Source organism: Ascaphus truei, chromosome 3 (genome assembly GCF_040206685.1).
Source record: "Ascaphus truei isolate aAscTru1 chromosome 3, aAscTru1.hap1, whole genome shotgun sequence".
Classification (NCBI taxonomy): Eukaryota; Metazoa; Chordata; class Amphibia; order Anura; family Ascaphidae; genus Ascaphus; species Ascaphus truei.
Genome location: NC_134485.1, coordinates 267,528,321 through 267,553,331, shown reverse-complemented (window position 1 = coordinate 267,553,331; position 25,011 = coordinate 267,528,321). Strand labels below are relative to the sequence as shown.

Genomic DNA, 25,011 nt, shown 5'->3' with positions numbered 1-25,011 from the left:
TGGTTATTATACTCCCTAACTCTGCCCTTTGGGTCTGTCTCCTGGACTGCAGTTACCAATGTAACTCGCTGGACTGTAAAGGGGCCAGAAACATACCTGCAAACAAAAAAACAAGCTACAGTTCTACACAACTGTACCTGCACATTCCAGTTCCTGGTTAATAATGTAATGTTCCTTGTGGAGCACACCTGAGATACCTTTGAGATACGCTAATAGCTAGTGTAGCCAGGACTGGTTCTTGGCTACCAGTCTGCCCTCACTGGCAGTAAGCCCTGGTAAGAGCAGGCCTGCCAGTACTTATCATGGGGTTTCCCCACTCCCAGCAGTGCCCTTGAGTGACAGGGGGAGGAGGTGGAACCAGGCCCGAGTTCACCCAATACTAGGTCAGACCAGGTGCTCTCCTCCTGGCTGTACTTAAGGGGAGTGCCAAACAAATTTAGTCAGTGCCTCTCCCCACTTGAGAGAAGCAGGTCACATACAGGTTGCCTAAATACTGGCCTTCCCTGTTCCTCTTCCCCTTGGGGGAGAGTGAGTGTGCACCTTCCCCCTGATCCTGATAGAGGATCAGGGAAGAGCAAGGACTGGTGCGGGGGCCCTTGACAGAGACTGCATACTGTAGGACAGTGGCCTTCTGTGACTGCATTGAGCTGAACAAAATAAACCGTTCCAGTTATTATACCTCCTGCCTGGTGTGATCTTACTGGGGAAGGAGAGGGAATTGTGTTTTACCATAGGAGATCGCCTCCATACATCTGGAGCCTGAGGCAGATGGAGGCGATGTACCAGTAGAGCTCTATGTTGGGTATGTGTTACGCCGGTGCTGCCCGCAGACCAGACTCGTCCCTTATACTGAGGTGGGGACGTATAAGTGCACGCACCCGCAGCAGAAGGAGCGTGTCCGGAGTGGGGTGTTTTGGCGTTGCCAGGCCAGGTGTGAACAGGTGTAGCAATACTTGCCGGTACCGGTACTGAAGGAGAGAAGTTGTTGCCGTTAGCCAAAGGTCGGGGAGAGAGAGATCCAGAAGGTCGAGGTCCAAGCTGAGGTCGAGGGATGGAAGAAGCTGCAGGGTCAAGAGGGAGCCGGGATCCAGAGACAGGTAAGCACGTCCGCCAAGCCGGGTCGTAACCTGAATGCACGAAGACAAAGGGAGAGCCAGAATAGACGTCTGTAGCAGAGACTATGTCGAGCGATGTGAGAGAGGCAGAACAGGCATTAAGTACTGTGGCTGACCAATGGTTAATGGAGGCAGGCCTGGAGGAGCCCTAGGAGCAGTCCAGGATTGGTTTCCATAATACGCTGCCAGGTGATAAGGTTTAGGGTTAACTAGTAACCAGCGTGTGGGAGGGAGGTGTGGCTTCACTGCAAGAGCAGTGAATAAATTAGCTGGTGCTGGAATGTGTTCCGTAACTGTAGGGGATGTGCGCGCAGAAGCAACGGCAGGCAGCCGAGCACCAGCCCCGCGCGGGGCAGCAGCAGCCCGACAGGGAAGTCCTCTCAGCAGGGAGGCCGGGCGAGGAGGGAGCCGCAGAGCCGCGGGAGCGGACAGAGGTGAGGGGAGGTCACGCTGCGACCGACGTGACCCCCGAGTCCTCACAGTACCCCCCCATTCAGGGTCGGCCTCAGGACGATCCTTCCATGGCTTGGATGGAAACTTTTTCCGGAAGCGTTTAAGAAGTCCTGGTGCGTGGATGTCGTTAAGAGGTACCAAGACCTCTCCTCGGGTCCGAAACCCTTCCAATGAACCAAGAAATGGACTTTCCCTCTGGAGAGACGGGAATCTAGTATGGTCTGGACCTCGTACTCTTCGTTGCCCTGTATGATCACAGGATCTGGTTTAAGAGTGTGGTCCGGGAAAAGAGGGCTAGAGATGAACGGTTTGAGAAGTGAAGTATGGAAAACATTAGGAATTCGCATGCTTGGGGGTAGTTGAAGACGGAAAGCCACCGGGTTAACCTGCTCCATGATAGGAAATGGCCCCAGAAACCTAGGAGCCAATTTGGGGGAAGGGGGTTTGAGGCGGATATTTCTAGTAGACAACCAAACCTTGTCCCCTGGTTTGTAGTTGGGTGCAGGTTGGCGACGGCGGTCAGCCTGGACTTTAGAAGACAGGGAGGCCCTTTGAAGTGCTGATTGAATTCTGGCCCAAGAGTCCTGTAGGAGGGAGATGTGTTCATCCACAGCTGGAACTCCAGAGGAGATCTTGGAAATAGGTAGGCAAGCCGGGTGATAGCCGTAATTAATAAAGAAAGGTGTCTCACCAGTGGATTCATTCCTGGTGGAATTAAAGGCATACTCAGCCCAGGAAAGCAATTCCATCCAGTCATCCTGGGAGTTAGAGACGAAGCACCTTAAATACTTCTCGAGAGATTGATTGACCCTCTCGGTCTGTCCATTAGACTGAGGGTGATAACCCGAAGAGAAGGAGGAAGCAATGCCCAGTCTTCTTGTGAAGGATCTCCAAAATCTGGAAACAAATTGAGAGCGACGATCCGATACGATGGACGTGGGTATGCCATGGATCCGGAAAATTTCTTTGGAGAAAACATCGGCTAGGGCGGGTGAGGAGGGTAATCCTTTGAGAGGAATAAAGTGTGCCATCTTGGAAAACCGATCCACGACTACTAGAATAGTGTTCATGCCATTCGACCTAGGCAATTCGACAATAAAATCCATGGATATGTGGGACCAGGGGCGTTCCGGGATGGATAAGGGCAAAAGAAGACCATGGGGTCTCTGGCGAGGAATCTTGTTCCGTGCACATACCAGACAGGCCCGGGTAAACTCAAGAATAGATTTGGCCATATTGGGCCACCAAAAGGTACGACGGATGAGGTCCAAAGTCTTCTTGTAGCCTGGGTGTCCTGCCAAACGGGAAGCATGTCCCCATTCCAGAATCTCCAGAATAAACTTGGCCTCCACGTATAAGGTATCCTTCGGGATCTCAAGATCGCTAGGAAGGTGGCTTTGAGACTTGATGATCCTCTCAAGATTTTTGAATGTAGCAACCGCGAGGATCTTTTGTTTGGGAAGGATAGACTCTGTAGTTTTCTCTGGTCTCTCATCAGAAGAATATTGTCTAGAGAGAGCATCCGCCTTGATGTTTTTAGTGCCGGGAATGTAAGACAAAATAAAATTAAACCTGGAGAAAAATAACGACCAGCGGGCTTGGCGGGGGCCTAAGCGACGGGCATTCTCGATGTATAAAAGATTTTTGTGGTCCGTGAGAATAGTGAACGGCTCTTTTGACCCCTCCAACAGATGTCTCCATTCCTGAAGGACCAACTTGACGGCCAAAAGTTCTCTATTGCCCACATCATAGTTCCTCTCAGCTGGGGAAAACTTATTCGAGAAAAAACCGCAAGGGTGAAGTTTATCCTGGGGAGAAAACTTTTGGGATAGGACAGCGCCGGCCCCGCAGTCTGAAGCGTCTACCTCTAGGGTGAAAGAAAAAGTGGTGTCCGTGTGTCGAAGGATGGGAGCTGAGACAAAAGCTTGTTTTAGTGTTTCAAAAGCTATGACTGCCTCAGGAGACAAAGGCGAAGGATCAGCTCCTTTTTGGGTCAGTGCTGTGATCGGGGCGATGATTGTGGAGAAGTTACGAATAAACTTCCGGTATTAATTGGAAAAGCCTAGGAACCGCTGAATACACTTGAGGGAGTTAGGTTGCGGCCAATCAATTACGGCTTTACGTTTCTCAGGATCCATGGCCAATCCCGTGTTGGAAATAATATATCCCAGAAAAGAGGTGGTAGACTGGTGAAAGAGACATTTCTCCATCTTGGCAAACAAACGGTTCTCTCGGAGACGGGAGAGTACAAACTTGGTATGGATGATATGGTCCTGTAGATTCTTGGAAAAGATAAGGATGTCATCCAAATAAACAATTACAAATTGATTAAGGACATCCCGAAAGACGTCGTTGATAAAGTCCTGAAAAACCGCCGGAGCGTTGCATAATCCGAAAGGCATCACGAGATACTCGTAGTGGCCGCTACGGGTGTTGAAGGCAGTCTTCCATTCGTCGCCCTCCCGGATGCGAAAAAGATTATACGCCCCGCGAAGGTCAAGCTTGGAGAACACGTTAGCACCTTGAAGTCTGTCGATTAATTCAGAAATTAGAGGAAGCGGGTAACGGTTCTTCACCGTGATGCGGTTCAGTCCCCGGTAATCAATACACGGTCTGAGAGTACCGTCCTTTTTCTTGACGAAGAAGAATCCAGCTAGTGCGGGTGAATTGGAGTGCCGAATGAAGCCCCGTTTAAGGTTCTCATGGATATATTCGTCCATGGCTTCCGTCTCAGGAAGAGAGATGGGGTAGGATTTGGATTTGGGCAAAGTGTATCCAGGTACCAAGTCTATAGAACTATCGTAAGATCTGTGAGGAGGTAGTAGTTTGGATTGGGTTTTGCAGAAGACATCCAGAAAAGCAGCATACGGAGCGGGCAATCCTCCCCTAGGGTTGGATGCATTGGCCAGCAGTCGAGGCAGAAGTACGGCTGGTGGAAACGGCTCCTCCGACCTCGACCTCCAAGCAATAGGATCTTGGGATGTCCAGTTCATGAGAGGATTGTGCTTCTGTAACCAGGGTAAGCCGAGAGTGACCGGAGTTCCGGGGGCGTGGATTACTTCAAAGGCCAAGGTCTCCTTGTGTGAATGAGAGGAAAGGATGATGGGGCGAGACTCCAAGGAAATATATGCCGGGGTGAGCGGACGCTCGTCAATCCCGACCAAGGCAACGGGAGACTTCTTCCTAATGAGTGGAATGTGGTTCTTTTCAGAGAAGGCTTGGTCCATGAAATTTCCTCCCGCGCTGGAATCGATAAATGCCACAGTGGAGGTACGGAAGGTAGGACCCGAGAGAGAGACAGGAATGGTTAATTTCTTGGGAAGTTCCTTCCTGGAAAGGGGACAAGGAGATTTAGCACCCAGGGAGAGCCCCTTCGTACTCACTGGGTTTGGTCGTTTCCCGAGCGTAGTGGACATTCACGGATCAGATGCTCGGAGGATCCGCAGTAATAACATAATCCATCGACTTGGCGAGCTTGCTGTATTGGTGTCCGGGAACGCTGGACTCCAAGTTGCATCGGCTCCGGAGCCTCTAAAGCGGGTAGCGGGGAGACGGCAGGTCCTGTGGTAGGAGAGAATCTCGGAAAAGGAGCACAGAAGGGTGTAAATCGAGGAAGCTGGCGTTGGAGGCGGCGTACCTGCAGGCGCTGATCCACTCGATTGGCCTGGGAGATGAGTTCCTCCAGAAGCCCTGGCCTGGGTTGTGAGGCGAGCTCGTCCTTGACGGAATCTGTTAAGCCTCGCCAGAAGACTGAGACTAAAGCCTCCTGGCCCCATCGTGTCTCAGCTGCTATGGTCCTGAACTCCAAGGCGTACTGGGCCACGGAACGACATCCCTGGGAAAGTTCAAGCAAAGAGTCAGAGGCAGTTTCTTGGCGTGCGGGGGTATCGAAGACCTGTCGGAAGTCTCGTCTAAAGGCTGCATAATCACGGGTGATATCGGGACGGAGATCCCAAATTGGGGAGGCCCATGCCAGTGCTTTCCCTGTAAGCAGGCTGTACACATATGCCACTTTCTTGCGACCAGTGGAGTACTGCTGTGGAGCCATCTCAAACTGGATCTCGCACTGATTGAGAAAACCGCGACAGGCGTGTGGATCCCCTGCATACGGTTTAGGTGCCGGGATCTTCGGGCCGGAAGTCGTGGCAGTACCCGGTTCTGGCGACAGTGGCGGTGCGGTCCCAGGTGGTGCCTGAAAAGAAACGTCCTGTACCTGTTTAGTTAGGAGAGCCATTTGGTCAGTTAGGGCCTGGACTTGTTGATACATGGCCGTCATCATGGAGGCCATGTCAGTCTGGTCTGCGTCTTGTGGGCTCGACATAATGTTACGCCGGTGCTGCCCGCAGACCAGACTCGTCCCTTATACTGAGGTGGGGACGTATAAGTGCACGCACCCGCAGCAGAAGGAGCGTGTCCGGAGTGGGGTGTTTTGGCGTTGCCAGGCCAGGTGTGAACAGGTGTAGCAATACTTGCCGGTACCGGTACTGAAGGAGCGAAGTGGTTGCCGTTAGCCAAAGGTCGGGGAGAGAGAGATCCGGAAGGTCGAGGTCCAAACTGAGGTCGAAGGATGGAAGAAGCTGCAGGGTCAAGAGGGAGCCGGGATCCAGAGACAGGTAAGCACGTCCGCCAAGCCGGGTCGTAACCTGAATGCACGAAGACAAAGGGAGAGCCAGAATAGACATCTGTAGCAGAGACTATGTCGAGCGATGTGAGAGAGGCAGAACAGGCATTAAGTACTGTGGCTGACCAATGGTTAACGGAGGCAGGCCTGGAGGAGCCATAGGAGCAGTCCAGGATTGGTTTCCATAATACGCTGCCAGGTGATAAGGTTTAGGGTTAACTAGTAACCAGCGTGTGGGAGGGAGGTGTGGCTTCACTGCAAGAGCAGTGAATAAATTAGCTGGTGCTGGAATGTGTTCTGTAACAGCAGGGGATGCTCGCACAGAAGCAACGGCAGGCAGCCGAGCACCAGCCCCACGCGGGGCAGCAGCAGCCCGACAGGGAGGACAGGGAAGTCCCCTCAGCAGGGAGGCCGGGCGAGGAGGGAGCCGCACAGCCTTGGGAGCGGACAGAGGTGAGGGGAGGTCACGCTGCGACCGACGTGACCCCCGAGTCCTCACAGTATGTACCCCAGAAAACTGTTCTATGTCCCCACAAACATCGTCGGATGACTCAGCCCTCCTGATTACCAACAGGTAGCATGCACCACACACGCTGTAATCGCAGAATCTCCCATCGGGTGGGGGAAACACTGTTACACTAGATTAACTACATGTGTGAGCAGTGAGCAGCTCAAAAATACCCTCAGGGCGCGTCATGCATGCTGTCCGGGGACGCTCGCAGCAACAGACGCACATGCATGATGGCGTCACTTCGCCCATCTCTGACGGCGGCGAGCCCACTGCACATCAAGCGCCTCCCGCGCGTGTACGTTGCACAACGAATAACGGCAGACTACCATCAGCTGCGCTACACCTGAGTCACAGGTAACCTCCTCCTATTGGCTCTCTGCCTATGTCTAGAACACTCCCCCTGCCTCCTTTCTATTGGCTCCTGTCCCTTTTTATACCCACTCAGCCCTCTGTTTGTTGCGGAGCATAGGCCCTTGTCTATGCACTGTGCTCATTGCAGCCTGAGTTTGCCTGTGTTTGAACCTGTCTTGATCTCCGTTGCGACCCCTGCCTGTACCTGACCTGTCTCTTCTACATCCCATATATATGACTCTAAAGACCCCATCTATGTGAAGTGGCTCACACATAGCTGTGTGAGTATCTGTTTCACATATATATTTAGTGTCACCCCCAATTAGTGTGGATTACTTTCATGTTCAGGGGCTAATCCCCTGTTTGAAGTCAAATATTATATTCTTTTGCTTTTGTTATTGTTTTTATATTGAGATCCATCTTGGACATCCTTGTGCTGACCATAACCATACACCCAACCCGTGGTTGTAGGGCAGCGGTATATATACATCCCCACCTCAGTGTTACGCCGGTGCTGCCCGCAGACCAGACCCGTCCCCTGTGCTGAGGTGGGACGTAGGGATACACGCACCCGCAGCAAAGGGAGCGTGTCCGGAGTGTGGTGTTATTGTTGCCAGGCCAGGTATAGTAGTGAAGACAATACTTGCCGGTACCGGTAGTAGAGAAGGAGTAGTAATTGCCGTTGCCAAGGTCAGGGATGCCAGAAGTCACGAAGTCCAAGTAGAGCCAAAGTTGAGAGCTAGAGGGGGTAGTCGTCCAATCCACGTCAATACCTGAGGACTCACTGAGAGAATAGTCAAATGCTTCCATACAGAACTATGTCGAGCGACGAGTGATGGGAAGCACAGGCATAATAAAGCTGGGCAGGCCAATGGGAAAAGGAGGCAGGCCTGGAGGCCTGCAAGGAGTCCTCCCTGATAGGAGAGAGGTGTTACAGCCCAGCTGAGTGTAATCATTGATTTGCCTTGAACTGTGTGATGCTTGGGGGCGACGCCTCGCTGCAGAAGCAGTGGTTAAAAGTGCTCTGTTAGGCGTGTGCTCTGTAAACTGAGAATGCATGCACATAACGTCTGGGGCTGGCGTGCGTGTAGGAGGGCGTGGGCGCGCCCGGCGCTGAGCAGAGGAATCGCCGAGGGGAGTGATCCCGCGACGGCGGCAGAGGCGAGGAGCTGTGGAGACCGGTAAGGCAGGATTATTTTGTGTGTCCAGGGACTCCTTGCGGAGAGGGAGTGCTTTGTGTGGGAAGCGAGGAGAACGCCGATTCCTGACACTCAGCCCTGCGGCATAGTCCATGTTTTAGTGAGCATCCGTGACGCAGGCCTCTGTAACTCTTTTATGTTCTCCTCATGCAGGGTCCCATCGTCATGGCAGCGCATGATGCCGTTTGACGTCGTGGAGCAATGATGTCGGGACACTGAGGAGATGCCATTGGAGAAGGTAAGAGCCAAGGCCACACACATGTTCATACACAGTGCCCCCTAACCATTCCAGCCGGCCCTTCCAAACCCAACTATGCTCCGGAGTTTATACTCTGAGAACTCACTGGTGAGCACTTGCCGGATCCTCTTCTGAGCAGAGAACAATCTCTGTTCATTACTGTGGGCTCCATCTGCAATGGGCACGGTCCTTAACTGAAAACAATAAAGGTGCCAGGATTTCCTTACTACACACTTGAACATATTTACATAACTTACATTGTGGCCCTCTCCAACTGCTACTTCCAAGGAACCGGAACCTAGAACATTCTACCTGGGTATATATACTCTAGAGGTGATGTCACAATCACTAGACATAAAGTGGGCGTGACTTACCATCACCCTGTATCATGTGATGGGAGAGGGGAGTTACCTTGTGCGAGCCCACACAGTTAACTCTCTACGGCCTTTAACTCTTAGGCTGAGTCCATAGAAGGCACGTCCGTGCTGAGCCGTGCGGATGCTCCGCGCTGAGCCCCTGAATCCCCTATGAGGATGTCTTTAGAGGGGGCTCACGCGAGCGTCCCCAGGCGTGCTGAGGCGCTGGATTTTTCAGCCGACAGCCAAACTGTTTTTCAGAGCGCTGTCGGCTGAAAACATCCAATCAGAGCGGGGCAGTGTCAACGTCACGGCGCCGTGACGTTGACATCGGTGCGTTGCGGGCGATTGGCCCAGCGACGTCACTGCCCCGCCTCCCTTAGTCTCCCCCCGCCTCCCGATCGCGCCCGCTGGCTCGCCTTCATGGGCATGAAATCGCGCAGATTTCAGCAGGCGAGCCTCAGCGTCAGCGCGCCTCAGCCCTGCTACCCCCTCTATGGCCCCAGCCTTAGGCTGAGTCCATAGAGACTTCAGCCATGCGGAGGCGTGCGGAGGCTGAGGGAAAGCGGGTGCTTTCCCTGGCCTTAGTTCGCGTGCCCTCCGTGGGCGTGTCGGGGGGCGGGCCAGTGACGTCACAGAGCTGGTTCTCCCTCATTGACAGGCCCTACGCTCCCGTGAGCGCTTAAGCTAAAAAAAAAGTTGTCGGCTACGCTTCCGCAAGCCTGCGGAAGCGTGCGCGAGCCCCTGCTAAAGCCGCTCTCTTTGCGGCTGCCGGGGCTCACTGCCAAGCGTGAGTGCGGGTCAGCGTCTAAGTGCTGACCATGCCCGCGGCCTTACACTATTTATTTATAAAATATTTTACCAGGAAGTAATACATTGAGAGTTACCTCTCGTTTTCAAGTATGTCCTACTACCATAGTAGTCGCCACAAGGTGGGCTACTGTACATATGTATTGCTCATGGACACAAAAAAAAAATCATAAAGAAATTCCTGAACAATGTATTATTTGTAACATGATATGAAAGTATTCCAGTAGGAATCTACTAATAAAGCATAGAAGAAATGGACTGTGACAGGTCACAGCTTTCAATGAAACAAAATACACAATATTCATATTTAGCATGCCTTGTATATGACTAGTATTACTAAAACTGTTAGTAATGTTATCCTTGTTCAAATTTATGTTAAGTGATCCATGGTAACACAGCATATGTGTGAATGGACTACTTCAAAGCATATACTATCAATATGAAATAGCACAATATTTTAGGAAATATGCTCTTTTTACATTTAACATACCAAAAAAAATCCTATCTACAGTATAATACTGATAGATAGATAGATAGATAGATAGATAGATAGATAGAGAGAGAGATAGATAGAGAGATAGATAGAGAGATAGATAGAGAGATAGATAGAGAGATAGACAGACATGGGATAGATAGATAGATAGATAGATGTAGAGGTATCTGTACCGTGTTAGCCGAGCTTAATAATTAAAAACTAATTGAGGATACCGTTCTGTGGCTAATGAAATGCTTTTATTTGTGCGAGCTTTCGAGATACACTGATCTCTTCTTCCGGCTGTGTTACAATGGATAAAGCATGAAAGGGTTTTACCAGTCACAGATACATTCTGTTTTTTAAGTGTAGCCCTGGCCCCCTTGGCAATCCTAGTAGTCCCCTTACCTCTGCTCCTGTTGCGAGTGCCGGCGCCGGGTGCTCGCGCCTTCGGGAGTGCCTGGCTATCCGGGTAGGTTGCCAAGATGTGCAGCGAGCACTCTGGTGCTCAGGAGGCTCCGCGGCGGCCCAAACGCTCAGGGCGCCACCATTTTGGAATGTTGTGCAATGGAAGTCACTAGCGCAGCAGCCAGTACATTTTGCACAGGCACAGCATAGGGACAGGCTCCGCGGGGAACTACAGTTTCCACAAGGCATAGGGGCAGGAGACCACATGACCCACGGCAGCCATAGGGCTCTAGGATTCCCTGCTGCAGGGAATAGATACATTTCGCGCGCCCAGGACCACGCTAGTCGGCGCTGGGACAGCAGAAGGGTAGGGTGTGCATGTGCAGGGTGCCAGTGGCCCTTCACTAGGCCAGAGACCCCCCTTAGGCCCCAGCTAGGCCCCGACTCCCCTGTATAGCTTGTGGTTGCTGCAGGGACAGGCGCATAGATAGGGACACTGCCCTGTAGAACCAGGTTGAGGGACACTGTCAAGACACGGCTGTATCCTGATTTCAGGTAGTTTGGGGTCAGCCACCTGCATCATAGAGACTATATTCGTGTGGGACACTCCAGCGGGATAACACCCCGCACGGAGGCGGACTCATCGCGGAGCCGGATTCCATCGCTGGATCAACGGATCTTTTCTGTCATCAGCCGGCGCGCCCGGGTGAGGTACCCAAATACACCAACCGTACACTTATTCTAAGGGGCAGCGCTGTCTCACACATGGGGATGGGTGCGGGACTCTAAGGACAAGGTGTTGGGAACACGGTGGTGGGTTACGGCCGTGCGAGGCTTGGTGGGTAGCTGTACCTCATTAGCATTATTAGTAAGTCTATGATCTAAGTGTTGTTCTGTTTATGCTGGGCTATATGTGTATAGTAAAGAGTTACTGTTTTACCATATTGGTGTGTGTTACTCATATATGTTCCTGCACAGGGTTATCACACCTAGTTAGGATCCTGCGCAGGTGGAGCTCGCACAAATAAAAGCATTTCGTTAGCCACAGAACAGTATCGTCTGTTCATATTCATGGGGAGGGGGGTTGTTTAATCAGTCACCCTCAGATGTTAAAAAAAAAAAATGTAATTTAAGAATTGTTATATATTAATGTTCCTAATTCAGGCGTACATCAGCACACTACATTTTAACCTATGTGTTTTTCACAGCCTTAAGGGACAAAAAAAAAATCAGTGCGTGGGGCAAACAAAATGTAAATGGACAACTTGAAACTCCATTACAACGAATGAGATGGAAATCTCTGATACCTATTCATGGCATTGCACTCTCACACTCTAGATGGATGGGCAGTGTGCCAGGAGTAATCATGTCCGCCTAGTGCTTCGCACTTAGTGACTCTTCGGCAGCTGTAGAAACGTTCTCTAACAGTAGAGGATACCGAAGTGACGTGACGCAGGTCCTGGTTCCGCCGCGGTGATTGGCTCCCGGCAGGTTAGTGGGCGGGGCCGTGGCTGTTCCCATCGCTGCTGGGTCGGCGGTGGCCTCTCCTTCCCCTCGTCATGATCATGGCCGCCGGCACGGAGGAGCCTTTCCCTTTCCACGGGCTGCTGCCCAAGAAAGAGACCGGAGCCGCCTCCTTCCTGAGCCGCTACCCGCAGTATGACGGCCGCGGGGTGCTCATCGCTGTGCTGGACACCGGGGTGGACCCAGGAGCTGCAGGCATGCAGGTAACCGGAGGGGGAGGCCGGGGAGAGGTGCTCCGTGTAACCGGGGGACAAGGGGTGCAGGGCTCAGTATACCGGGGGACCCGAGGACAAGGGGTGCGGGGCTCAGTATAACCCGAGGACAAGGGGTGCGGGGCTCAGTATAACCCGAGGACAAGGGGTGCGGGGCTCAGTATAACCCGGGGTGCGGGGGAGTGTATCCCGGGGTCAAGGGGTGCGGGGAGATATCAGAGTGCAGATAATAGACTGGAGCTTCTCCCTACTGTCTCAGTTTGTCTTCACTTGTTATGTGCTCTTTTTGTTATATAATGTCCTTGTTCTCCCTCACTCATTGTACTGCGCTGTCGGGTATGTGGATCGCATACAAATAAGAGAACAGTACTGTTCCCTGTACAAAAAGGAAATCCTCCTGTAAAATATGTATGTACACATTGGTGTGTGTGTGTATAAAAAAAAAGATATAGAGAGAGAGAGAGTAAAAAGTGACAAAAGCCCTCCACAGCAAATCATATAGCAAATGGAAATATTACTGTATGCTCATTTGCATGTCTTAGACAGGTCTGCAACCCCGCCTTTCACCATTATCACTCAGCACTTCCACTGCAGCAAGGGATTCTGGGAAATGACATGCAAATGAGGACACAGTGCCACCTTTTGTTTCAAAACCATTAACATGGTTCCCTATAGGCTTAAGCTTGCTGCATGGTCACAGCTTTGAGCACAACCAGGGTTAAGATGCATAGCCAGTAAACCCACCCAGAGACAGCCGTTTTGACAATGGGTCTCATCGGTATGGGGTTGGTTATACTGGCTTTGCAAAATGAAGCATGGGATAGGTTTTACCATACTTGGTTAAGTTGTGGTGGGTAAAAAAGTGACAAACCTTCCCCATATAGGAAATGGAAATATTACTGTATGCTCATTTGCATGTCTTAGACAACTTCACACTAATGATACCCATTAAGGTTGAAACATGTCTGTGAATGGTTTCTCTGGCTTTGCATCCGATTCCCATCCTGTGTTTTAAAGCTGTGTGAACAGCAAGCATTAGCTTATATGGGCTCCATGTAACAATGGATTTTCAGACGAAAGTTAACACATTGTGTGTTCATTTGCATGTCATTTCCCAGAATCCCTTGCTGCAGTGGAAGCGCTGTATGTTGGGTGATAATGGTGAAAGGCGGGGTTGCAGACCTGCCCAAGACGTGAATGTGCTCACAAGTGATCTTTTTATTTGATATATATATATTTATTTCACTTGCCCTGCTTTGCGTGTTATAAAAGAACCATAAATATTTGTTCTTTGGCAGCAATAAACCGTTGGTGTGTTTTCTGCAGTTAAAGAAAAGTTGTTTATTTTTTTTATTTTATTTTATTTTTTGCAACGGTATATGTGACATTGTTTTGTTCGGTCGCCCGCTGCTGTAAACGGCAAGCTCAGAAATGTAGAGGATATACATGGTGTCTCAGGAAGTGGCCTGTCCCCTGGGCCATACAATGATGACTCGCCTGTGCCTATCGCAGCTGACAGGATCTCCTGCCTCCTTTCTCCCCTCCCCTCTGGTTCCACTTTCACTTCCCTGAAGACGATGACAATTGTAAAGGCACAGCCAGTGGGGACTGCTGCTTCGACCTTGAAATTACTTGCGCATAAAACGAGCAAGCTTGTTGCTGCTACCGTGCTCCAGTTTTAAGTGCTCAATTGCAACTTTCAAACCTATATATATATATATATAAAAAAAAAACGTGTGTGTGTGTGGATGCACACCAACTGTTAAGAAACAAAACTGGATCCCTTTAATTTTTCAAAATATCTTGCATAAAAATCACAACATTTTTATGAAACTTTGAGCAATTTTAGGTGTGTTACAGTACGTTACATTTAAGAATTATTTGATAATCTACTAAATATCCTTTGCAATTGGTGACGGCATTATTTATTTATAAAATGTTTTACCAGGAAGTAATACATTGAGTTACCTCTCCTTTTTCAAGCATATCCTGGGCACAGCATTATGATGAGAAATACATGGTTACAAAAACATAAGCATGATGACCTCATCAAGTGCATAGTTACAACATGGTGTTTACTGAAGATCAGCATGTTATAAAGTGATTGAGACAATAATCCTGATGCAGGATGGTCGATAGCACAGAAAACTAATTTGTTTTGTTCAGGAGTGGGAGCGGCTGGATCAACGCGTTATCACTTATGCAATCAGATAGAGGTGTTTCGTCTTCCTGTGTTTCAGCAGAAGGACATTTTGAACACATACTTTATTGTAATCTTAGTTGATGTAGATTACAAGAGTTTAACACATTTATGAGCTCCAAAGGAAAAACGCCTATTTCTAGTTTAATAGAAATGAACCTACCTGCAGTGTATCTGGTACTCAATCTAGATAACAGCATTACAATTGTGCATATTTTCACAGTGATTGAGTGAGAAATATATAGGATATGATGAAAAATTGAAGGGGTTCTCTATTTTTCATCTTTATGTAAAAAGGAAGGGACAACACACTAAAAATTAGACTCACTGTTTCAGCTTAGTCCATATAGAACCTTGTATCGTGATGAGAACTACTCATATATATGGACTAAGCTGAAACAGTGAGTCTAATTTTTAGTATGCTGTCTCTTCCTTTTTTCTTCTATTTTGACTTGATAAAGGCTTTTTGTCTTGGTGCACTTTGCGTCTGCGTATCCAAGCAATTTTGGTGTACAACTTGTGTGCAGAGAAGCCTTTCTATCTCGCATTTCTTTACATTATGGTATCGAGGTGCTTTACCCCTACTTTTGCCCCTTGTACACTAATTTGCAATTTGTGTAGTGTTAACAGGAGGAATTTCATGCCAGAGTTATATTGCAATTTGGTATATCATTTTTTTCACCCTCCTTATCAGACATTCAATGTAAATCTCTACTGCTGAGACATGGACCAAATGTATTAACTAGTTTCCTACACTTGACACAATGGTTTGCAAAACATACACACTTTGTTGTTTTTTTTTTGCCTTGATATTCATACTCCTTGGTGTTACCTGGTAAATTAAGTTAGTTTGCATTATTGCAGTTATTGTAAGGTGTATTATTTGCTGCTGTGACTCTTGCTTTTAATCCTGTATTTTATTTGTATTCAGAATTGTTGGAAAGTGCTGCATGTGATTAACTAATTACGATAAACATGCTGAGATTGAAGTATTTCCCCAACTGACCACTTTAATAGGAAATCTATCATTCAACCCCATTTGCAAGCATATTTGACTGCCATTTTACCCTGTTTACTTATGCATATATACATTTATTATGTTCATTTATATTTTATCTGATATTTACAATGTAATAGTTTTTTTTGTCTCCCATTTGCTGTCCTGTCGAACGTTGAAGACATCCATAACAATGATGCAAATAAACGGTGATGTGTAAAACACGGAGACTTGTTTAGATTTCTGTTTACTCCATTTTCTTTGGCCTTGTACAGTTTCCATATTTAGATCAGATTTATATCCTGCAGTTTACGTAGCAAACATAAAAATTGAATTTGGAAGAATTTCAAGAGTTTGTGTTTGCAGTAATCGTATTATACTCTCTTTGTATTTCTCTTCAGCAAACAACAGATGGGAAGCCCAAGATCATTGATATTATAGACACAACTGGCAGTGGTGATGTAAATACCAGCACTGTGCTGGAACCGAAGGAGGGAGTGGTAGAAGGTCTTTCTGGAAGGACCTTAAAGGTAAACTGGTGCCTTATGTTTCTTTTTAAACTCCATGAACTAACTAAAAAGCACAACACGTTTTCCAAAGGAAAGGAGGTAAGTGTAGGAAATGTCACTCATTTGAACCGCAATAGGACTCCTGTATATGGTTCAATTAGAATTGCTCCCAGTGTTGCCCTTATCACTGATAATCACTGCTTCTACTCTGTAGGCCATTCATGGAATCCCACTATAGACTCTCTGGCTTGATCTGCTACTCTTATGTTTACATTTTATTTATTTATAAGATGTTTTACCATGAAGTAAAACATTGAGTTACCTCTTGTTTTCAAGTATGTCCTGGGCATAAAGTTATGATGACAAACAATACATGGTTACAAATATAGTTACATAAGTGAACAGGGTATACGTTATATACAAGACATTGCATGCACAGTTAGAGATAATATATATATTATAGGCGTATGTAACAGTTGTAGACCAGATTAAAATGTGAGACAGCTTTAGTTTTGAACGAACTTAGACTGGTGGTGGCTGTGAGAGTCTCCGGTAGATTGTTCCAGTTTTGGGGTGCACAGTAAGAGAAGGAGCGACCGGATACTTTGTTGAACCTTGGAACCATGAACAGTCTTTTGGAGTCAGATCTCAGATAAGTGCTGCATGTGGTAGGGGTGAGGAGCTTGTTCAGATAGACGGGTAGCTTGCCCAGAAAGTATTTGAAGGCAAGACAGGAGAGGTGAACTTTACACCTAGACTCAAGTAATGACCAATCTAGTTCTTTGAGCATTTCACAGTGGTGTGTTGTTGCATTGAATTGTAGAGGGTGTCAAGTTTGCTAATGTGGGTTTGGGGTGCCGAGCCGTATACTATGTCCCTATAGTCGATAATTGGCATTAGCATCTGCTATGAGATATGCTTTCTGACCAGCAGACTTAGGGAGGATTTGTTCCTGTAAAGTACACCTAGTTTGGGATAGGTTTTGGATGTCAGGGTTTCAATGTGCATCCCGAATGTTAAATGGGAGTCAAACCATATGACCAGGTATTTAAAACTAGTAACAGGAGTTAGGGTGGTGTTAGTGTTGGTTCTGATCTGGAGCTCAGTCACTGGAAGCTTTAGATATTTAGCCTTGGTCCCAAATACCATTGTTAGTCTTGTCAGTGTTTAAAAACAGTTTGTTTTGGGAAATCCAATTTAAGTCTCAAACAAACAGATTGAAGTATGTATTCAAGGTCGGAGAGGCGGTGGCTGTGTGCATATAAGATTGTGTTATCTGCATACATGTGTATTGATGCTCCTTCACAAGCTGTAGGAAGATCATTGATGAACACATGAGAAGAGTAGGGGCCCCAGAACAGAGCCTTGCGGGCACCACAGGTGATATCCAAGGGGTTGGAGTTAGAGCCTGAGATAGACACATGTTGGGAACTACCTGATAGGTAGGAATGAAACCCGTTTAAAGCATCCTTCCCTATTCCAAATTATACTTCAGCTTGGACTGTACATTTATTCCTGTACTCAATCAAGGAAGGATTTTTGAATCTTTACTTTATGTAAGTTACAAATCTGGCAGCTCGCACAAAACAACCTTCAATTATAAATCCACAATCTCTGCTAACTAACCCCCCCCCCCAAATCCACACGATTATAGATTTAATATTACCAACTGGAGTGCTCATGTGAGTGTGACTTCAGATAAACAGAAATCTGGGATGCCCAATGCAATATGAATAACATTTTTATTCATTTCAATATTTTCTTGTCATAAGTAAGGAAAGTTCAGTCTTTTTTGTCCAAAACATGTTCTGCATGATACCATGTCAAGATCCACCCTTTTAGAAGGTCTTTACACCACTAACTAGCTTGTTTAGGACTGGTTTCATGATGATCATGTATGTGTTTTTTTTTTTTTTTTTTTACTACAGATTCCAACAAGTTGGATAAACCCTACAGGAAAATATCACATTGGTATAAAAAATGGCTATAACTTTTATCCAAAAGCACTGAAAGAGCGACTGCAGGTAATATGCTTGAACTTATGTTTTCATTTTTTTTAATGGATGAAAAAATGATTTTCTGTTCAAGTAACTTCACTTTTTATAGGCTTATTATATAATACAGGTGCAGTACAAGATTCACACAAAGGACAAATAGACAAGTTACTCTTGTGCACTCTTCCTGGTTTAGACAAAGTGTTGGTTCTCATGGTACAATATTTATACCTAATTAAAACAGATATTTGGCAGCATTCACATTGGGCCCATTCCAGACCACACGTATTTTCTGTAAATTCATATACTTTTGATATATAGTGTGGTGCCCAGACCACGTTGGTCTCTTTGTCTCAATTTAAGGCCGGAAACACTGTATAAAGTTTAACTGCAGGGGGTTTTATTTACAAGGATTTAAATCATATACCAGGCCCACCGCCCCTTTAAATCAAAACACATAAAATAACACCTATTCTCTGTAGGGAAAGCCAACTACACCATAGTTTTCTCCCTCACGAACTGCATGGCCCGCTAAGCTGGTTCCCAAGCCAATACATGCTCTTGCATGTGCAACCATGTAACACAGTCTCCGCATACAACAATAAAGTGTTTTTTTTTTTTTTTTTTTTTTTTTTTTTTTTTTACTTCTGTCAGTCCTTTGGAACAGATGTCCCTGCTTCAGCACAGTCTCCTTTTTTCCTAGGGAAACTCAGCCCCACCTGAGCCCAGAGAAACTCCTGTACGTCCTCTGTAACCAGCTTCCGCAGCTTGGGAGCACTTCTATCACCCCCCTTCTCTGGGGAAAACAGTCTCTCTGTCTGGCAGCTTCCCGTGTCTTTTAAAACCCTTCCTCTTTCAGTCAATTCAGACAGGCTGATTAACTCCATTAGTTAGCAGCTGCTGCTGGCTTCTCTTTGAGGAATGAATGCTCTGTGGGCTGGAAAGCACACTGACTTCACTGTTCCAGCCCCTAGAGGACAGTGATGGTATCACAATAGGCACTGAGATGTGTGTAGGGACAGGTATTGTAATTTCAATAGCAGTGTAATCCGTTTCAGCCAGTCTTGACATCACATTGTCCATGTTGGGCGAGGATACTGATGAGAACTTGCTCTCTTGCGGTTTCAGGTGGCTGCTTATTTCTGTGCCCTTGCATGCATAAGAAACATTTAACCCATCCCATGCTGGCATTGTAGCACAGTCTGTTTTTTTTTAAGGGTCTTACTTGCTCATTATCTTTCAGGAGTTTTAAAGTCCCAACAATTGGTATATTTAATGTATGTAATATTTTTGTCCAGTTCCTTAATATTCCAATTGGTAACATGTCCCGGTCACGTGGGAGAATTTAAACAATGCAGGGAGATATCGGCACCCCATAACGGGGCCTGTAACTCGAGAAGCAGGGGGTCCCCGGATCTGAAATTAATGCAGTTAAGCTCCGGAGACCCCATGCTTCAATACTGTTAATAAAATAAAAGCAGTGGGATAGTCTGTTAGAGGCGCGCAGGGAGAGTGACTGATTCAGTCTCCATCTTAGTGCGCGTCTCTTACAGACAGGTGCTGCCTGTAGGATTCCCATTCAGACCCCGCTGTGTGCCTTGGACTGTCCAGGCATTGCACATGGTTGAACAGCCCATTCACGTATCCAAGTTACAGATCATAGTGCTATATCAGTATATGGGGGGTACAGAATATTGTAAATTCCATTTATAACATCAGTGAATACATACAGTATATTGTTGAAATGATGCAAGTCGTGCTCTTTGATCAAAATTCATAGCAGAATTAGTAAGGTATATTTTATGATTTCAGTCTTGAGAATATCCACCCAAATTGTCGAAATTACAGCGTTTCCCTGAAAAATATATATAAATTGCAGAGATCTTCTGCTCTGGGAAAAGACAATGTTTCAATGTTTGCACTTTTGTTTGCCACTTCAGAAAGAGCGTAAGGAGAAGCTGTGGGATCCTGTTCATAGGGTTGTACTTGCTGAAGCCTGCAGGAAACACGAGGAGTTTGATGCCAATTCTAATTCTCACGCCCAGGTTGGTGCTAGAAGTATTTTAACAGTTAAACATTTCACTGCGGGATGGAAAACCGAAAGCATTAGTTTTGGTGATTTGGGCTTTTCTTTTGCTGAACATGATCATTTACTTTGAAAAGCATTTTAAGATTGTGAAACAAGTTCTTTTGACCTGATAAGAATAGCTTATATGGAATTGTTGATTGTGGCCTAACTTGGATGACTATATGTATTTGATACAATATTTGTATTACTTTTCCTACTTTCTTATTTTGTAATTGTTGTTAAGAAAGATACATTATTAAAGTGACCATATTTTTTTGTTAAGGTAGGAAAATTGATCAAAGAAGATCTACAGAGCCAAGTGGAATTGCTGCAATCATTTGAAAAGAAGTATAATGACCCTGGTCCTGTGTATGATTGCCTGGTGTGGCATGATGGTGAAACCTGGAGGTAATAAGAATTCTTAATATTTGTTGGTAACGTTGGTAACGTTAAATTGAGGGAGATATTGATACGGTTACCTATTTAAAGGGCAGTCCTTCCTACGACAAAATGAGCTAATGACAGGTGCTTCTTGTGCCGGAAAGACTGCTGCAGGTGTTCCAGGACCACATGATCGCTTACGCTGCGCTTATAGTGCCTGCGACAGCAACTCAACGTCGCGTCAAAACAAATGCATTACCACCATCGCGTGCGCTTATAGTAAGCGCGGCGCGACGGCTTGGTCGCGATCGCTGTAAGTCGTCTCAATTTGATTTTCCCAGCAGCCGTCGCCTGGTGGCGCCGGCACTATAAGCGTAGCCTTAGAATACCCAGTGCCGTGATTTCCCCATTATAAAATGAGCACTCACAAGGGAACAGACGGACACGTTAAGGGTTGATATATAATGTGCTGAGCATGAATTCTGTGGGCTTGAGCATGACATCTTTACAGGATAGAAATAAGTAACATTTTACCTTTTTAAAGCTGTAGTACCTCCTAGGATCAAAGTAAACTAGATAGTGGCATGTTTAAAAGGGTAAATCTTTGTGAAGGAACCCTGTGACGGAAACAAATTTGTACATGTGTAATTTTTAGATAGGTGTTTTTTTTTTTGTTTGTTTTCACTAAAGCGTTCATGGTAAATAAATGCTTTTTGTTTTTTAAATTCTTTATCTAATGTCTGTTGGTCCAGCCTCAAATCTACAGGTTTTTCTGTGTTCTTATATAATCATGATTTTGTCACTAGTCAAACGTGTGTGTGTGTGTGTGTGTGTGTGTGTGTGTGTGTGTGTGTGTGTGTGTGTCAATCATGATGCACTATCTTCATAACACAATTAACATAATTCTGAGCCTGTATGTTCCGATTAATGACGTATGATACCTGTAATGATTGTTTTGCTGAGTGTTATGTTACATTTGGTCATTTAGTAAGTCCCATGTTAATTGTCATTTGCTGCCTCCTTACAGAGCGTGTATGGATATAAGCGAGTGTGGAGACCTAGAAGCTTGTAATGTGTTACGGAATTACAGAGAGGCACAAGAGTATGGATCATTTGGTACATCAGAAATGTTGAATTATTCAGTGAACATTTATGATGAAGGCAACTTGCTGTCAATTGTGACCAGTGGAGGTGAGATCTCATTCTAATGCTTCTCCATGGTAAAGTGGAACATTTAGAAAACCAGAAAGGCTGCATAAGGGAATAGGTGATTTGAACAGCAACTTAATGCAGAAGTCGGTACAGCTTGTCATATATTTTGGCATTTATGTACATTCTTTAAGAGCTCTCCTTCTTTCCAATGCTATTTTGGCTTTTAAAATCTAATGTGCCATTCAGGAGATGAAAGCGTTTACAATATTAAGTATCCGAGAGGTTAAAATGGCTCCTTTCCAGTGCAGTGTAAAGGTTACCATGGTAACCTCAGAAGCTAGAGATTTAAGAAAATCCACAAATTTAACCACCCCCAAAGAAATGAGCAGGACAAGCTCAGAGGGCAAGATACTAATATTATGAGTAAGGCTTTGGTCCGGCGGCGTGCGCGCTACTTAACATCTGTTGGTATCCTCCCGGGAAAGTCCCAGTCCTTCCTCGCTGCACGGCTCACTACATGCTGTGACGCGTCAGCCGCCAGGGGATGCAAGAGAATTGTAATCCCAAGCGGCGACGTGGCTGTGAGCCAATGAGGGGGAGGCTTCGGGGAGCGGGGAAAGCAGCTGCAGCACCAAGGGAGCCCCCCTGCTCCCTCCCACAGACTCTCTCCTCGGGGAGGCGGGGGAGGGAACCCCCGACACACACTGTGATGGCCCCACCCCAGTCGTCATTGCCCCTGCCCATCCGACCCGTTCGGCAATGCCCTCCCCAGCGTGCAACACAGTTCACTGCAGACCGCAAATCGCGGTGCAGCGAAGCCTTAGCCTTAAACTCACAAATGCAGCAGAGAGACAGAACCACAGCGATGAACTGCTTAAAAAATGGCTGAACTGCTTAGAAGATAAGACTATTGTATTGGTACATAACGAACCTTAGATAGGGAAAGAGTAGTACTCTACATGTTTTGCGCCTCTCTTGGCACTTTATCAAAGTAGGATAGAGCGTGAAACATTTTTGAGTACTACTTCCCTATCTTCGGTTCGTTATGTGCCAATACAATAGTCTTATCTTCTAAGCAGTCCAGCCCTTTATCAAGCAGTGCATCTCTGTGGTTCTGTCTTTCTCTGCTGCATTTGTGAGTGGGCTGGGGTACACTGATGCGACTCCTATTCTTAAGGATTGAGTGAGTACCTGCCTGTTTTTGTATTTAATTCTGCTCTCTGAGACGTATGTATAAAGATATATATTTATCTTTATCTGTCTAGCACTGACAGTGTACTCAGCGCTTTACAAATTAATATAGTACAGGGAATTATAATAATAAAATAAGCACAGCAAAGACAGAATACAGGAAAGGAAATTCCTGTCGCGGAGAGCTTACAATCAATCTAAGTGTTATGTTGGGAGACTTGGAGACAGCAGGCGAGGGAATAAGTGCTGTAGCTGGCAGTGCTTGGCCACGGTAGTTGGTAGGAGTTAGGCCTCGGTCCCGCTGCGCTCGTTGGCGCGGGCGGCAATGTCGCGAGTTCCCCACCAGCAGGGGAATCCTCGCGAGCCGGTCCCGGTCCCCCCTGGCTGCACAGAGCACTACACGCTGTCGCGCGTCAGCCGCTGGAGACACCAGAGAATGGTGTTTTCTAGCTTTGACGCGTGACGTGTGTGGCTGTGAGCCAATGGGGAGGGGAGGCTTCGGGAGGAGGAGAGGCTTCGGGGAGCGGGGAGGAGTGTGGAGTGAAAGCAGGTGAGTGCCTTTCTCTGTGTGTGTGTCTGAGTGCGTGCCTGTCTGTGTGTGTATGTGTCTGAGTGCGTGAGTGCCTGTGTGTGTGTGTGTGTGCCCGAGTGCCTGCCTCTGTCTGTGTGTGTGTGTATGAGTGCGTGAGTGCCTGCCTGTGTGTGCGCCCGTGTGTGTGTGTATGAGTGCGTGAGTGCCTGTGTGCGTGTGTGTGTGTGTGTGTATGAATGAGTGCCTGCGTGTGTGTGTTTAAACTTACCTTCCAGCTCCAGCCCGAGTCCGTGGAGGGAGGGGGGGGAGAGTAGCGGGTCCCTCCGCTCAAGCCACGCCCCCCCTCCCTGTCAAACCGACCACCACCCGCCCACCTCCCGATCAAACCTCCCACCTCCCGCCCACCTCCCGCTCCCTACAGACCGCAGATCGCGGTCTGTGTATCTCAGCGCACCGCCTGTCAGCAGCGCAGGTGCGCTGACTCTGGGAGCGGGGCCTTAGCCTAACTGTGTGTGTGGGACAATAGCCATGAGTGCAGGCTATTGGGATGCTTCTTTTGAGAGGTGCGTTTTATGGTTGGTCCGTATATTAAATTAGATGGGTTAGCAGGGAAAGAGGTGGCAGGGGGGCATCGGTGTGAGCAGGTGTGTATATTGCTGGGTGCAGTATTAGGAGAGCTGTCCCCAGCAGCAAGGATGAGAAGATGAAAAGAGGAATTGTGGGGAGGGGGCCTTTTTTGAGGGGTGTAGAAGTTGTTGGCAAAGAGGTGTGTAAATAGTGGTGCAGTGTATGGACACAAGCATAGTTGAAGGAGAGATGAAGAAATGTGGAGAGAACAAGCGTTTACAAAGGAGTGAGGAAGATGCAAAGAGTAAAAACAGAGGGCATAATGAGATGCACGGAGTGAAAGAAAGGAGGAGAGAGTTCCTAGGTATTGGAGGATAAGCAGCAAGAGTTGAAAGAGCAGGTGTATAAATCAGGCCTGGGAGGGCAGTGTATTACTGAAGGTTACACAGCAGCCTAGAAAGTTAGTCTATAGATGTGTAAAAATGGTTGGAGCATTTAGAAAGCCAAGTTCTCACAGTTGCAGGGTTGTTGAGGGGTTCACCTCCAATTCAACTTCAATTTTAACTTTGCAGACACTTCACGTGTGACACGTAAGGTGTTAGACAGCCATTGATAATGGTTTCACATTACAGGTGCTCATGGCACGCACGTTGCTAGCATTGCGGCAGGATACTTCCCCGATGAGCCCGAAAGAAATGGTGTAGCACCCGGAGCCCAGATACTTGCTTTAAAAATTGGTGACACACGGCTGAGCACTATGGAGACAGGCACAGGACTGATAAGAGCGGTAAGGGTTCTTCTTTTGTGCTTTTAGAAGAGGAAAGGTATTTTGTATCGCGGAACAGTGACAAAATGTTTGCTCCTTCTCAGACAGAAAGGCGTAACGTACACAAAGAGTAGATGGAAAATAGGAGCCAGGGAAAGAATGTAGGGATTTATAAACTTAATTATAGTTACATGGGCACTTTCTTCTCCCTTGTGACCAATTGCATTTAAATCACAGTACTGTTGATTGTAACTGGGGGGTTGTTCACTAGGCTCAGATAAGGGTTATTGGAGCTCAATTCGCCATCAGTGGCAGCCAACCCGGTATCGCCTTTCGATGCAGCTTTATTGTGGCTTAAATCCCAGAGATTTGTTTCCTAAATAT

The 25,011-nt window shown here is 47.0% G+C and overlaps 1 protein-coding gene and 1 long non-coding RNA gene across 4 annotated transcripts in view; one reads left to right on the top strand and one right to left on the bottom strand.

Annotated features, from left to right (window-relative positions):
• The window catches only part of LOC142489643 (uncharacterized), a 72,245-nt gene extending 59,985 nt beyond the window's left edge, over positions 1 to 12,260 (bottom strand). Inside the window, exon 1 of the long non-coding RNA XR_012799901.1 lies at positions 11,842 to 12,260. This is a non-coding gene — a long non-coding RNA (uncharacterized LOC142489643). The remainder of the gene's footprint in view (positions 1 to 11,841) is intronic.
• TPP2 (tripeptidyl peptidase 2) overlaps positions 12,044 to 25,011 on the top strand; it is a 58,421-nt gene continuing 45,453 nt past the window's right edge. For 2 of the 3 annotated variants that reach the window (XM_075590755.1, XM_075590754.1), the window contains exons 1-7: positions 12,046 to 12,261; positions 15,869 to 15,997; positions 17,905 to 18,000; positions 19,911 to 20,015; positions 20,322 to 20,446; positions 21,447 to 21,610; positions 24,494 to 24,648. In XM_075590755.1, the coding sequence (XP_075446870.1) occupies positions 12,094 to 12,261; positions 15,869 to 15,997; positions 17,905 to 18,000; positions 19,911 to 20,015; positions 20,322 to 20,446; positions 21,447 to 21,610; positions 24,494 to 24,648 (942 nt within the window). In that variant the 5' untranslated portion in view covers positions 12,046 to 12,093. Of the gene's footprint in view, positions 12,262 to 15,868; positions 15,998 to 17,904; positions 18,001 to 19,910; positions 20,016 to 20,321; positions 20,447 to 21,446; positions 21,611 to 24,493; positions 24,649 to 25,011 lie in introns of all 3 variants that reach the window. The other variant, XM_075590756.1, reaches the window with a different exon arrangement.